The sequence below is a fragment of the Mauremys reevesii genome, linkage group 7 (genome assembly GCF_016161935.1).
Source record: "Mauremys reevesii isolate NIE-2019 linkage group 7, ASM1616193v1, whole genome shotgun sequence".
In the NCBI taxonomy this organism is placed as follows: domain Eukaryota; kingdom Metazoa; phylum Chordata; order Testudines; family Geoemydidae; genus Mauremys; species Mauremys reevesii.
In genome coordinates this window covers 125,728,582-125,744,521 of record NC_052629.1, presented here as the reverse complement: position 1 = coordinate 125,744,521, position 15,940 = coordinate 125,728,582, and the positions used below count along the sequence as shown (strand labels likewise).

General features: G+C 47.3%; 1 protein-coding gene across 3 annotated transcripts in view; it reads left to right on the top strand.

The window, feature by feature from the left end:
- SETD5 (SET domain containing 5) overlaps positions 1-15,197 on the top strand; it is a 163,560-nt gene extending 148,363 nt beyond the window's left edge. For all 3 annotated transcript variants that reach the window (XM_039482460.1, XM_039482459.1, XM_039482458.1), the window contains 2 exons: positions 13,786-13,871; positions 14,044-15,197. In XM_039482460.1, the coding sequence (XP_039338394.1) occupies positions 13,786-13,871; positions 14,044-14,646 (689 nt within the window). In that variant the 3' untranslated portion in view covers positions 14,647-15,197. The remainder of the gene's footprint in view (positions 1-13,785; positions 13,872-14,043) is intronic.
- Positions 15,198-15,940: the final 743 nt, after the last annotated feature.

Below are 15,940 nucleotides of genomic sequence, written 5' to 3'. Positions count from 1 at the left end.
TTCACAGCGTAGATCAGAGTGGCCCCACAGGAGGCAATCCTCCATATCAGCATACTGGAACTCAGGATAGTGTTATGCTTGCCAGCAGTTCCTTTCCCATGTCAGGGACCACCCAACCAGAATAATGATGGACAACAGAAAAGCAATATATTATCTCAGTTGACAAGGAGTCGCAAGATCCCAGTTGTTATGCACTGAATCCATAAGACTGTGGAACTGGTGCATATCACATCACATACAGATCTCAGTGGTTTACCTACCAGGACTGCAGAATACAGTGGCAGACTCCCTCTGCCTCAGCCACAAGTGGGAGGTGAATGATATGGTATGCCGAAGGACACATCTTACCTGGGGCCATCTGGAGATAGGTCTGTCCATGACACCATCCAATGCAAAGTGCAGATGATTCTGTTCAGGAGGCGAGGGGGCACAGTGGCCACTTGATGGGAGGTGCCCTAGTCATCTTTTGACCCCAGGTGTCTCTACATGATCATCTCCCAACACCATCACTACTCAAGGTCCTGATCAAATGGAAACAGGAGAAATTAGTAGCCCTCCACATTGCAGCATCATGACCAAGGCAGGTATGGTTTCCAGAGCTTGTTTGCGTGTCTCAGCAACTGCCTCCACCTTCCCCTGACAGTAGAGTTCTTCACCAAGGAGTTGGGATTGCTCCCTTCCTCCCCCAACCTTCCCCTCAAGGCATGACTACTAGATGGCTCTCTGGTATAGAACAAGACTGCTCTCCAGAGGGACAAACAGTGCTGCTCCACAATGGAGAACCTAGCTTTAGCAGTGGAAACATTTTCATGTTTGGTGCAGCCACCAATCTATGCTTCCTGTTGAGTCTTGTCTGACACACATTCTTCATTATCTGCTAAAAAATTTTAAAAAAGGATTATAGCTGAGCTCAGTTACAGTTAGTTTGGCAGCTATCACAACTTTTCACCCCCTAGTGAGGGGTTTTCAGTCTTCACCCATCCAGTGACTGACATTTATTAAAGGCCTGTTCATCCATTTTCCTCCTCTCAAAGAACCTACTCTACAGTCGGACCTCATCTTAGTCCCTAATGTGCTGCGGAAACCTCCATTAGAACCTATGGGGAGCTGTCCCCCTCCAAGGGTGACAGCTCATTCCACCAGGCCTCATCTACCTTGTAGCCCTACTAAAAACATATGCATCTCAGACATCTTCAAGACAGTCACCTGGTCTTTGGCACGCCCTTTCCAGCGCTATACTCTCATACCTGCTTTCAGGGCCAACACTGTCTTTGGTGATTCTGTTCTATACTCTCTACTCAATCAGCCTCTTTAGCACCGTTCTCCATAATTGAGGTACTGCTCAGGAATCACCTCATGTGGACAACTTTTATAGGGACTCTACTTGAAGAAGGAGAGGTTACTTACCTTCTAAAGTAACTGGAGTTCTTCGAGATGTGGGTTTTCCACTGCCCGCCCTCTGTTCCCTCTGCCTTGGAGTTTTCTCAGTGTTCTTTTCCAGTTAAGAAAGAACTAGAGTGGCAGCAGGTCCATGCGCTCACCCCGGAGCATGACAGCGTGTTGGTCACAGGCTCTGACCTGCAGATGCTGCTGCTGAAAATCTCTCATCAAGAGGGCATGGGCATGTTCTCGTGTGGAGCACCCACAGGGACGTACTTCTCAAAGAATTCCAATTACTGTACAAGGTAAGTAACCTCCTTTTTTTCGGCTTTCATAACTCAGAAAAGTCTCCTCTGATTAGCTTTAAATTTGCAAAGAAATTCTCCTCTGGCTGGAGTTTTATTAATGCATGCAGCACTCTCAGCCTGCATGGCACTTTACAGACATAAAGCGACAGCTCCTAGCGCTGAGGGCCTTGCATCTAAATTTGACATGTCAGAGCAGAGGATGACTATAAATGGGGAGAGCATTAGAACGTGGGTTTTAGCTCTTGGTCTTATAAAGTCTTTTTTAAATGTTTGGTCTTTAATTTTAAAATTAGGAACAATCTCTGGCATGACTGTTGGGTGACGGTTAACAATGGAAGGGTTTGGAAGGAAGTGATGCATGCGATATTGCCACACAGAAGAGTGGAGGGAAGGAGGTCAGATTAAGACTTAGAATGGAAACCTGTTATCCTTACTGCTGATCTGCAGTGTCTTATTGTTCTTCATGTATGGCAGTGTGGAGCCCACTGTTGCTGCATGTGCGCCTCATGCACGTGACAGCTGATTTTTGTCAAAAACCGGGTGCTTTGGGGCCACGTTTGCTGCCTATGCCACCTCCCGCCTCTTTACCTGGCTCCTTAGTCATTACAATGCTCCAGGAAAAATCTAAATCAAACAAGAGAACCCCTAAGGACAAAGACCCAAAACAGCTTAACCTGCTCTGGAGAAAATCTTACTCCTCTGCCTCTTTATAACTTCAAGTGGCAAACTGCCCAGCATTCCTGGCCAAAAATGACTTTGAGCTGGGGTAACATTGACATCTTCTCTCTCAAAATATGGGCAGTAATCAAGAAAGGCCAGTTGGTAGCAGACAACTTTACAGGCAGGATTGGACGTCTCCGATGCTGCAGCCAGATCTATGGACATGATGGTGACTGTGCACAGAGCATTCTGGCTCCAAGCATCAGGCATCGCTAGGGAGGTATGGGCCATGATCAAGGATGCCCTTTGAGGGCACAGACTCAAAGCCCACCTGGGAATTTGCACACCAGCCCCATATCACAAGCCTTACCACCCTTAACCCAATAGGCACCATCCTGTCACTCCAAGCAACCCAAGTACCGTTCCATGAAGAAGCCAAGATACAATAGAAGTTGTCAGCTTCTGCCTCAATGACATGCCACACTAGTTCCAGGCCAGAGAGCACCCCTTTGGAAGCTAGCTCGCCCCGTGCCACCGAGCATGGTCAGCAATGACATCAGACAGATGGGTGCTAGAGATCATCTCCTCCTCCAATTGCACTGCCTAATTCAGAGGAACAGGCTTCTGCTCTGAGTGTTTCCTTATTCAGAAGAGGGCTCCATCTTATCCTAGAGCAGAGGAGACTCAACTAATGCATATGCCATCTCAGGTTTAGGATGGTAATGCTCATATCCACCATTCCATCTCTCTAGGATTTAGACTAGTTCTTGGCTCTTGACTTGCAGGATGCATACATCCACCTCACACACAGGAAGTATCTGAGATTCATACTGGGAGCCAATCATTGCCTATGCAGGTGTCACATTCTGGGGTGCAATCCAGACCAGTGAGAAGTTGTCACTGCCTGCCCCTTAGCCCTGAGTGCCTCACAGTGCTTTGCTGTTGTGGCTTCCAGCCAGGGCTACTCACAACTAACCTACCAGCATGCAGGTCACACCCTGAGTGTCTGTGTGCTAGACAGTCCTGGTTCAGCAGCTCTGACCCCAGCAGCCTGTCAGCAGAACACTTTGGCTTCCACCAGCTTTGGTAACCACTAGCAGGGTGACCCCAACACACTCCCAGCCCTGAATTTTCCCAGAAACCTGTGTTGTGCACTGTCCATCTCTCTCCTTAAAGTGTAAACCTCAGTTAAACTAGCAAGTTGTATATAAATCCTATTCCAGCTACACCACTGTCACATTCTGGGGTGCAGTCCAGACCAGGGAGGGTCTGTCACCACACTGGGAGCTGGAAATGCAAAGCATTGTGAGGCACTCAAGGCTAAGGGACAGGTGGTGACCCAACCTCTCCCTGGTCTAGATTGCACCCCAGAATGTGACAACAGAGTACTGCCCCTTGGCCTCTCCACAGCACAGGTTGTAGTCACAAAAAGCCTGGCAATGGTGGCAGCAGCTTAGGGAATTGATGTGCACTTGTGTATGAACTATTGGCTGATAATGGGCAAGTCCCAGCAGGAGACAGCAGCAGCCCTGGAGTAAATTCTCATGAAAGCTCCTTCACTGGAGGTTTTCAAAGGAGGCTGGAGCCACCTGTCTTGGTTGGTTTAACACAACAAATCCTGCATCTTGGCAGGGGGTTAGGCTAGATGACCCTTGCAGTCCCTGCTAACCCTGTGGTTCTATGAAATGCTCTCTGTGCTCTCCTGGTGAGGACTCTGCGAACTACGAAGCTGGGAATGGGTGACAGGGGATGGATCACTTGATAATTACCTGTTCTGTTCATTCCCTCTGAGTCACCTGGCATTGGGCCACTGTCGGAAGACAGGATTCTGGGCTAGATGGACCTTTGGTCTGACCCAGTATGGCCGTTCTTATGTTCTTATGATAAATCATCTGTCACCATCACAGACAATAGAGTTTTAGGAGCCGTGATTGACTCTTGATCACAGAGAGCTCACCTGCAAGAGGCCAGGTTTCAGACACTGGCAAGGGACTGTGACAGACCCAGACCAGTGGGGTACAGGAGTCCGGTAGAGGGCAAATATACTGGTCACTGGATGAGTAGTTTTCTGTTCCCTGAGTGACCAGAGCAGGGGCTGCACTAGAGTAATCAGGAACCTGCTAGAACCAATTAAGGCAGACAGGCTGATTAGAACACCTGCAGCCAATCAAGGCAGGCTAATCAGGTCACCTGGGTTTAAAAAGGAGCTCACTCCAGTCAGGTGGGGAGGAGCCAGAGGAGAGGAAGTGCGTGTGAGGAGCTTGGAGCAAGAGGCACAAGGAGCTGAGAGTGAGAGGGTGTAGCTGCTGGAGGACTAAGGAGTACAAGCGTTATCAGACACCAGGAGGAAGGTCCTGTGGTGAGGATAAAGAAGGTGTTTGGAGGAGGCCATGGGGAAGTAGCCCAGGGAGTTGTAGCTGTTGCACAACTGTACCCGGAGGCACTCTAGACAGCTGCAATCCACAGGGCCCTGGGCTGGAACCCGGAGTAGAGGGCGGGCCCGGGTTCCCCCCAAATCTCCCAACTCCTGATCAGACACAGGAGGAGCTGACCCAGACTGTGGGGAAGATCACTGAGGTGAGCAAATCTGCCAATAAGCGCAGGACCCACCAAGGTAGAGGAGGAACTTTGTCACAGGACCTGTGATTGAACTCAGCAACAACAGTATGTTCCTGTCTGAGGCTGCTCAGCTGCATGTCAGCATGCATGTATGTGACACTCCCATGATAGATCTGTTCACCACCAAGTGCCCATAATTCAGCTCCAGAGGAAGCATGAGTCCAAGCTCCTTACCAATTGCTTGCCTGCTACAGTGGGCTTCAAACTTCCTGTATGGCTTTACCCCAATCTCCCTGATCTCCATAGACAGCACAAGGCCGCACTGCTCCTAATAGCTTCCTACTGGCCTAGGCACATCTCCATCCATCTCCCAATCTACTCAGACATGATATCCCAGCACAGTGGCCCAATATTTCACTTTGACCCACACTAGTTGCATCTGACCTGAAAGTTGGCTGGCTGCACACCACTGGCAGACTTTTCTCAATAAGAAATCCTCATACAGTGCAGGAAGCAGTCTGTTGGGAAGACCTACTCCTTCAAGTGGAAATGGTTCTCCACATGGAAAATCCAGCATCATCTGGAACCCATTGAGGCTCCGGTACCCCAGATTCTTGACTGTATGCTGCACCTGAAACAGGTTGGCTTGGCATTTAATTCAGTCAGAGTCCACTTTCCAAACAGTATTAGTGTGTCATGCTCCAATACAGTCGTACTCAGTCTTGTCACATCTTACATTATTGAGATTCTGCAAGGGCCTGCTGCATACTTACTTATTTGGCAGAGACCTGACTCCTACATGGGATCTCAGCATACTCCTCCCAAAGTTCATGGAGCCTCCATTCACGCCACTATCAGAGTGTTCGATAAATCGTCATACACCTAAAGTAGTCTTCCTGGTAGCTATCACAGCACAGTGTGTCCACTAGCTCCATGCCCTCCTGGCCAGACCTCTTTACACTTCTTTCTCAGGGACAAGCTGGTTGTGAGAAGTGACGTTTCTTGCCTGTTTCCAGTGTCTTGCTCTCTTACCTGGACAGGACCAAATGCTTCCTCATCTCTTTGTGGCTATATCTGGCTTGTTGAAAAGCAGCCATCTCATCACAAGAGAATTTAAGTGGATCATAGAAATGTAGGGCTGGAAGGGATTTTGAGAGGTCATCAAGTCCAACCCCCTTCACTGAGGCAGGACTACACCATCTCTGACAGGTGTTTGTCCAACCTGTTCTTTAAAACCTACAGCTACAGGAATTCCACAGCCTCCCTCAGGAGCTTATTCCAGAGGTTCACTACTCTGTATAGTTAGAAAGCTTTTCTTGTCTCTAACCTGCATCTCCCTTTCAGCAGATTATAAGCCCAATACTTCTTGTAATACCTTTTGTTGTCATGGAGAGCTGTTGATCACTCCTCTTTATAACAGCTCCTAACATATTTGAAGACTTATCAGGTCCCTCCTCAGTCGTCTTTTCTCAAGACTAAATGTGCCCAGTTTTTTATCCTTTCCTTATAGGACAGGTTTTCTAAACCTTTTATCGTTCTTTTTTTTTTTGCTCTCCTCTGGACTCTCACCAATTTGTCCACATCTTTCCTAAAGTGCCAGAATTGGGCACAGCCCTCCAGCTGAGGCCTTGCTAGTGCCAAATAGGGTAGGACAATTGCTTCCTGCGTCTTACATACAACACTGCTCCAGTTAACGTGCTCCAGAATATTAGCTTTTTCACAACTGCAGCACATTGTTGACTCATTCAATTTGTGATCCACTATAACTCCCAGGTACTTTTCAGCTGTATTACTGCCTAGCCAGGTCGCCCTCATTTTGTAATTGTGCATGTGATTTTCCCCCCCCCCCCTTCCTAAGTGAAGTACAGAATCATCGAATCTCAGGGTTGGAAGGGACCTCAGGAGGTATCTAGTCCCACCCCCTGCTCAAAGCAGGACTAACCCCAACAAAATCATCCCAGCCAGGGCTTTGTCAAGCTGGGCCTTAAAAACCTCTAAGGAAGGAGATTCCACCACCTCCCTAGGTAACCCATTCCAGTGCTTCACCACCCTCCTAGTGAAAAAGTTTTTCCTAATATCGAACCTGAACCTCCCCCACTGCAACTTGAGACCATTACTCCTTGTTCTGTCATCTGCTACCACTGAGAACAGTCTAGATCCATCCTCTTTGGAACCCTCTTTCAGGTAGTTGAAAGCAGCTATCAAATCCCCCCTTATTCTTCTCTTCTGCAGACAATCCCAGTTCCCTCAGCCTCTCCTGATAAGTCATGTGCTCCAGCCCCCCAGTCATTTTTGTTGCCCTCCTCTGGACTCTTTCCAATTTTTCCACATCCTTCTTCTAGTGTGGGGCCCAAAACTGGACACAGTACTCCAGATGAGGCCTCACCAATGTCGAATAGATGGGAATGATCATGTCCCTCTATCTGTTGGCAATGCCCCTACTTATACAGCCCAAAATGCCTTTAGCTTTCTTGGCAACAAGGGCACACTGCCGACTCATATCCAGCTTCTCATTCACTGTAACCCCTAGGTCCTTTTCTGCAGAACTGCTTCCTAGCCATTCGGTCTCTAGTCTGTAACAGTGAATGGGATTCTTCCATCCTAAGTGCAGGACTCTGCACTTGTCCCTGTCGAACCTCATCAGATTTCTTTTGGCCCAATCCTCTAAATAAAAATATATGGAGATGTACCTATCTCATAGAACTGGAAGGAACCCTGAAAGGTCATTGAGTCCAGCCCCCTGCCTTCACTAGCAGGACCAACTACTGATTTTTGACCCAGATCCCTAAGTGGCCCCCTCAAGGATTGAACTCACAACGCTGGGTTTAACAGGCCAGTGCTCAAACCACTGAGCTTTCCCTCCCCCCTAATCTGTCTAGGTCCCTCTGTATCCTATCCCTACCCTCCAGTGTATCTAGCACTCCTCCCAGTTTAGTGTCACCTGCAAACTTGCTGAGGGTGCAGTCCACGCCATCCTCCAGATCATTGAAGTACTTTGCACTTGTCTTTATTGAGTTTAATCTTCTTGGATTCAGACCAATTCTCTAATTCAGTGTTTCCCAAACTTGTTCTGCTGCTTGTGCAGGGAAAGCCCCTGGCAGGCTGGGCCGGTTTGTGTACCTGCCACGTCCTCAGGTTCGGCCAATCACAGCTCCCAGTGGCCGTGGTTCGCTGCTCCAGGCCAATGGGAGCTGCTGGAAGCGGCGCACCACTTTCTGCAGCTCCCATTGGCTGGGAACGGCAAACTACGGCCACTGAGAGCTGAGGGGCTCCGTGCCTGTGAATGCTCCAGGTAAACAAAACGATAGTGTATTAGATATTCAATTCAATGATTCCATATAGTTTAAAATCATCAAATTTTGGTGTAGATCCATTTATAAGCCAACCCCCGCTCATAGACTCATAGACTTTAAGGTCAGAAGGGACCGTTATGATCATCTAGTCTGACCTCCTGCACAATGCAGGCCACAGAATCCCACCCATTCACTTCTATAACAAACCCCTGGCCTATGTCTGAGTTATCGAAGTCCCCAAATTGCGGTTTGAAGACCTCAAGCTGCAGAGAATCCTCCAGAAAGTGACCCGTGCCCCATGCTGCAAAGGAAGGCAAAAAACCTCCAGGGCCTCTGCCAATCTGCCCTGGAGGAAAATTCCTTCCCGACCCCAAATATGGTGATCAGTCAAACCCTGAACATGTGGGCAAGACTCACCAGCCAGCACCCAGGAAAGAATTCTCTGTAGTAACTCAGATCCCACGCATCTAACATCCCATCACAGACCACTGGGCATACTTACCTGCTGATAATCAAAGATCAATTGCCAAAATAATTTCCAAAATTAGGCCATCCCATCATACCATCCCCTCCATAAATTTATCAAGCTTAGTCTTAAAGCCAGATATGTCATTTGCCCCCACTACTCCCCTTGGAAGGCTGTTCCAGAACTTCACTCCTCTAATGGTTAGAAACCTTCATCTAATTTCCAGTCTAAACTTCCTAGTGTCCAGTTTATATCCATTTGTTCTTGTGTACACATTGTTACTAAGCTTAAATAATTCCTCTCCCTCCCTAATATTAATCCCTCTGATATATTTATAAAGAGCAATCATAGCCCCCCTCAACCTTCTTTTGGTTAGGCTAAACAAGCCACGCTCTTTCAGTCTCCTTTCATAAGACAAGTTTTCCATTCCTCGGATCATCCTAGTAGCCCGTCTCTGAACCTGTTCCAGTTTGAATTCATCCTTCTTAAACGTGGGAGACCAGAACTGCACACAGTATTCCAGATGAGGTCTCACCAGTGCCTTGTATAACGGTACTAACACCTCCTTATCTTTGCTGGAAATACCTCGCCTGATGCATCCTAAAACCGCATTAGCTTTTTTTACAGCCATATCACATTGGCAGCTCATAGTCATCCTGTGATCAACCAATACTCCGAGGTCCTTCTCCTCCTCTGTTACTTCCAACTGATGCGTCCCCAATTTATAACTAAAATTCTTGTTATTAATCCCTAAATGCATGACCTTGCACTTTTCACTATTAAATTTCATTCTATTACTATTACTCCAGTTTCCAAGGACATCCAGATCTTCCTGTATGATATCCCGGTCCTTCTCTGTGTTAGCAATACCTCCCAGCTTTGTGTCATCCGCAAACTTTATTAGCACATTCCCACTTTTTGTGCCAAGGTCAGTAATAAAAAGATTAAATAAAATTGGTCTCAAAACTGATCCCTGAGGAACTCCACTAGTAACCTCCTTCCAGCCTGACAGTTCACCTTTCAGTATGACCCGTTGTAGTCTCCCCTTTAACCAGTTCTTTATCCACCTTTCAATTTTCATATTTATCCCCATCTTTTCCAATTTAACTAATAATTCCCCATGTGGAACCGTGTCAAATGCCTTACTGAAATCGAGGTAAATTAGATCCACTGCATTTCCTTTGTCTAAAAAATCTGTTTCCTTCTCAAAGAAGGAGATCAGGTTGGTTTGGCACGATCTACCTTTTGTGAAACCATGTTGTATTTTGTCCCAATTACCATTGACCTCAATGTCCTTAACTACCCTCTCCTTCAAAATTTTTTCTAAGACCTTACATACTACAGATGTCAAACTAACAGGCCTGTAGTTACTCGGATCACTTTTTTTTCCTTTCTTAAAAATAGGAACTTTTTGATGCATCACTTTTTTACCAAAAATATTCAGCTTATGAATAAGTATATACGGTACTTAAATAATCTCTTCTTACTGCTCTTTATACTCTTGCTAGTGTAACTCATTTTGTGCCTTGGCCGTTCTGATTTTGGCCCTGCACACTTGTGTTTTTCTTTTTACTCCTCCTTAGCAAGTTGTTCATGTTTCTGCTTCTTGTAGGATTCCTTTTTGATTGTCGGGTCATACTGGCCTCTGAATAGTCTTCCTACCCTTTCCTTTACATCAGGACAGCTTGTAATTGTGTGTTTAATATTGTCTCTTTGAGGAACTGCCAGCTGCCCTGAACTCCTTTATTCCTTTGATTTTCCCCATGAGCCCTGACCTACCAGTTCTCTGAGTTTGTTAAAGTCTGTTTTTCGAAGTCCGTTCTTTCTTTCCTTAAAATAACTAAACCTGTCATTTCATGATCACATTCACCCAAATTGCCTTCCACCTTCAAATTGGCAATCAATTTCTCTGTTGATCAGAATCAAGTGAAATGGCTGTCCCCCTGGTTATTTCTTCCACCTTCTGCAATGGGAAGTTGTACCCAATACAGTCCAATAACTTACTGGAAATTTTGTGTTTTGCCATATTACTTTTCCAACAGATGTCTGTGTAGTTGGTCCCTAATTACTACCAACTCTTGTGTTTTGGATATTTCTCAGGTTTGTTCTAGAAATGCCTCATCCCCCTCCGGTCTGTGATTTGCCTATAGTAGAGCCCTTGCCACGACATCATCCCTATTTTCCCCTTTTTATCTTTACCCAGAATCTTTCAACCAGTCTGCCTCTCATCTCCTTCTAGACATCAGAACAAGTCTGTATATTGTTGATACATAATGCAACACCTCCTCCCTTTTAATCTTGCCTCTTTTTCATAAACAATCTATATCCCTCCATGCCAATATTCCAGTATGAGACTTGTCCCACCAAGTGTCTGTGGTGCTAATTGTCATAATTTATCTTATCTACTAATACTTCCAGTTCTTCCTGTTTATTCTCCACACTCCTTGCACTTGTGTAAAGACATCTAAGATGTTGAGCGGATTCCCACACTGTCTGTTGCTCCTATGACCTTATTTTAATTTTCCATGTCTTCCCCAACACAGCAACATCTAGTCTTCTGTTAAGATTGCCTTTTTTATGCTTACCTGTGGGCTTTTGTCACCTGGCCTCTTTGAACCTTGTTTAAAGCCCTCCTTGCTAGGTTGGCAAGTCAGTGCATGAAAATGTTCTTTCGCTTCTTGGTCAGGTGAACCCTGTCTCTTCCCAGCAGACCTCCTTCCCAGAACAGCACCCAGTGGTCAAGGAAGTCAAGGCCCACCTTCTGACATCATCTGTGCATCCATCCATTCAGCTCCAGGATGTGCACGTCCCTGCCTGGGACCTTACCCTCAACCAGGAGGACAGACACCACCACCACCACCTGCACGCCCCTGTAGTCACTGCTGATCTGCCCAGGGTCAGACCTGGCAGTATTCGTGCCCACATGGATGAGCAGCATGGACTAGTGGCCAGAAGGATGGAGGAGCCTCAGCAACCTTTCAGAGATTGCAGTATGTCCACTTGGCATCGATTGGCTACTGAGCCTTTCCCTTCAAATGTCAGGGCATGCTCCACCCCAAGGAAGAGGCAGGGTCTTCCACCTGCTTCAGAAACTTGCCAGTGTGTGAGATCTGTAAAGCTGTGCTGTGGAGCACCCCACTCTGTTTTGTCAAGCATGACGCCTTGGATACCATGGCTAGTCTGATGCCAGGTTCAGAAGAGCAGTATTCCAACTGGTATTTGACTGACGTGGCTGGCACGCCTCCGTGCCACTGCCTAGAGGGGATACTGTTTGCCAGTCACCTCCAGGGGGATCCGCTTCAACACTTACTCGAAGACCAGTTACTTCCCCCACAGTAACTGTGGTTTTGCAGGATGTTGTAGTCCCTATAGATCCCACAGCCTACCTTCCAGACCCAACATTTCGGAGTCCTCAGCTTCACGGCTGTAACGATACTGCCTCTGGCAGAACACATCTGAGAGTATCAATTCAGGACAAATTGCCCGGAGCAGGGCAGTTACAGCCCAAAGCTGGAGTTCCTTTACTATTAAGGCACCAAACCAGCCAAACAGAGAGGACTTCGGTCTCACCCCACTAGCCAACCATAAGTCACACAAGCAATTCCCTTAAACACTCCAGTTTCCCAGTATCACCACCAGTGCCTCTTGTTATGGGGACAAATGGTTATGAATACCAATATCCCAGTAAAAGGAAAAAGATTCTCCCGATCCCAAAGGACCAAGCCCCAGTCCCAGGTCAATATATAAGTCAGATCTTACCCACAAATCACGCTGTTGTCAATCCTTTAGAATCTAAAATCTAAAGGTTTATTCATAAAAAGAAAGAAATATAGATGAGAGCTAGAATTGGTTAAATGGAATCAAGTACATACAGTAATGGCAAAGTTATTGGTTGAGGCTTGTAGCAGTGATGGAATAAACTGCAGGTTCAAATCAAGTCTCTGGAGTCCACAGCTGGGATGGGTCATTCAGTCCTTTGTTCAGAGTTTCAGTTTGTAGCAAAGTTCCTCCAGAGGTCAGAAACAGGATTGATGACAAAATGGAGGGGTTTCCAGGGCCTTTTATATTCTCTGCCCTGTGGAAGGACACCCCTTTGTTCTTACTGTGGAACATCACAGCAGGAAGATGGAGTTTGGAGTCACATGGGCAAGTCACATGTTCGTGCATGACTCAGTTTGCAGGTGGCAGCCATGGCTCACATGCTACCTTGAACGTTCCCAGGAAGACTTATGTGGATTGGAGTCTCCCAAGGTCCATTGTCAGTTAAATGTTTCTTGACTGGGCACTTAATTTGCAAATTCCTTTCTTAAGAAGCTGACCAAATGCTTCACTAATGCTATTTAGGGTATGTCTACACTACCCACGTTACAGCGTGGCTGCAGCAGCGTTGTGACGTGGGCAGTATAGACACACTTTATCGCCAGGGGAGAGCTCTCATGGCGATTTTAAAAAAACAAAACACCCCTAATGAGCGGTGGTAGCTCCCAGCAATAAAACTCTGTCTATACTGGCGCTTTTCAGCGCTAAAACTTTTGTTGCTTGGGGTATTTTTTCACACCCCTGAACGACAAAAGCTTTAGCACTGGAAGTGGCAGTATGGACAGCCTTTGAATCAAACACATTGAGGTACAAGTACATAGCCAATATTTATAACTTCAACTACAAAAATGATACACACATATAGATATCATAATCATAACCTTTTTATAGACACCTCACACAACAACCTTTGTACAATATTTGCAGCAAATATATAACAGTGGTTGCAACAATGATCGATATGGTCACAGTTTATGTCAATACCATAACAACGGGTTTGAACTGTGAGGGAACTGAAGGAGGGTTGTGGCTGTCCCACCCTTCATGCAGAAGCACGAGGAGGCTCAGAGCACAGGCTGGTGGCTCTTGTGGGGTGTTGGGATTCTCCAGATTGCCGTTACTTAATTTCTTTTGGCTTCTGAGGGCCCAATGACTTGAGGTGCTGGGTGGTGCTCTTGCCTTACCTGCAGCAGGACTGTGGAACAAGATAACGAGTGCACACAGATGAGCTTAGGAGAGATCAGTTGTGGCCCTGGTCCAGGAAGTGAAGTTTAAGGCTTGACTGTGCTATGCCTTCTAGGTACTGCTGATGGAGATACCCCAGAAGTTCTCAGTTCTGCACTCAAAGGACCAGCAGTTTACAGCCCTTCTAGATACAGCTACCAGGTAAGATCCATCATTGATTTCTAGTCACAGGCAAGCATCAGAACCTGCAGTTTATTGTCAGCAACTGATCAGGTTGCTTGAACAGCAAACAGTGTTGCTAAGTGGGGGTTAGAGAGAGGAGGAAATATTTGTGCTCTGACACTTTTTCTCTCCCTCCCCCAACCTTCTCCAGCTCCTGCAGGCTGACAGTCCCCGAGCAGAGTCCCAGGCTCTCCTTCAGCAGAGTTCCTCCCCCTACAGAGGACACTCTACTCCGTCTCCTGGATACAGCTACCGAGCAGCTCCACCAAGAACAGGACACAACCCCGCTCACTGCTCGTCGGAAGCATCCCTTTCGTCCACCTCCTATTCCAGCCCTGCCCATTCAGTTTCCACGGACTCCCCAGCTCTGTTTGCAGGGAATTCTGGGTATTACAGCAGTCAGCAGCACTCTGGAAGTAGCATTAATAGCAGCCTTCTGAAGAAGAGTCACTCTGCTGCTGCCAGTCCAGCACAGCAGGTTGCTGCAGACTTAGTATCCTTGGGGTCGGTTTCTCAGCCCTGCACAGGAGCATCAGGCTCCAGCTCTGCTCCCCAAAGTTCCAGATCGTTGCAGTCAGACTTGCGGACTATCAGCCTGCCTAATTCTGGGCAGCCTGCTCTCCACCAGAGCTCCAGAGGGTCAGGGGTTTCCAGTTCACAGCACTATCCACACCGTGGGGGAGGCAGTGTCCATCAGTATAGACTGCAGCAGCTTCAAGGTCCAGGAGTAAAGACTCAGACAGGACTTTCCTAGGGTTGCCTGGATTCAAAGAGGACCGAATTGCCCATAACTCCTTCCAGCTGCCTCTGGAAGTGGCTTCTGGGCCAATGCTGGGAGCTTGCACCTGATGCTGGGAGTGCAGGGGGTTGGAGGCTGGAGTAAATGAGTGAGACTTGTGAGCAGAGGCAGCCTCTGCCCTGGGAGGAGGATGCAAATTTCTCTGAGGCAGAGACTGTAGCAAAGCTGGGTACATTGTAGAAAAGCGAATGGTTCTAAGTGCAATGACTGTGATGCAGCCTCTGTCTCCTGTCCTTGCCCGTAGCCGTACTCACTTGTGCAGTGAGGACGTCTTTTTAAGTATGAAAACAATTTAAAGAAGAATCTGGGGGAAGTTAAACTCCATTCCCAAAGCTCCCTTGTAGGTCAGGTTCTCAGTGCATCGGGGGGGGGGGGGCGGGGGGGGGCTTTGTTATGATCATTCCAGTCACAACAGACCAGCACATGCACCACCTTTGGGCCTGGGCTGTGACCCCCCACAACCAGACCCATTTCCATTGTGATAGACTCCAAGAACTGGTCAGTTAGCACTGGGACTAGGCGAGAGTGAGGGTGTGTGACTATCGCTGACAGGTGGGTGTCGGGGCTCCGCAGGATGGAACTCAACGGGGGCGGCTCCTGTGAATGTCACTATCGGGGATCTGTGAATGTTTGTCACTAGCTGGGAAACTCTGAATTGGTGTTGTATGTTGCAGTGTATCATCAACAGGAAGGTCTCCATGAACATTGTCACTGTGTGAGACTGGGGGGGTTGAGTAGGGGTGACACTGTGGCGTCACTGCTCTGGGGCTGTCCAAATGAGTCATGTTTGTACTGGGGTCTGTGCGTGGGCTGTGGAGTGTGTCTCCCAGAGTGCATGGTTGGTGGGGACTCCAGGCCTTGGTAAGTTGGGTGCTGTAGGTGTAAAGTATCACACAGAGTGAATCCTCCCACCTAGGGATAGAGTGGCACCAAAGCCAGCCCAAAGGGGGTGTGCTGTCAGTTCAGCTCCATACAATTGCCAGCTTCTTTCTCACTTGTTTACTGTAATATCAGGCGTGTTTTTATTTATCTAATTTTATATTCAGTTATAACCATATTAGGTTAGCTAATATACAACAGGTAGAGTCCCTGGTGCTGCAGTGGGCCTTCTCCTTTTTCTGTTGGACAAGATAATGCTGTGAGTCTGTCTCCCTGTCTTTCAAATGCACAGTCTTCTTCCTTTTGTAGGGCTGTTACAAGTTCTCTAATTCACAATTGAAATCAGGTGTTTGTTCAAGGTAGGGGAGAC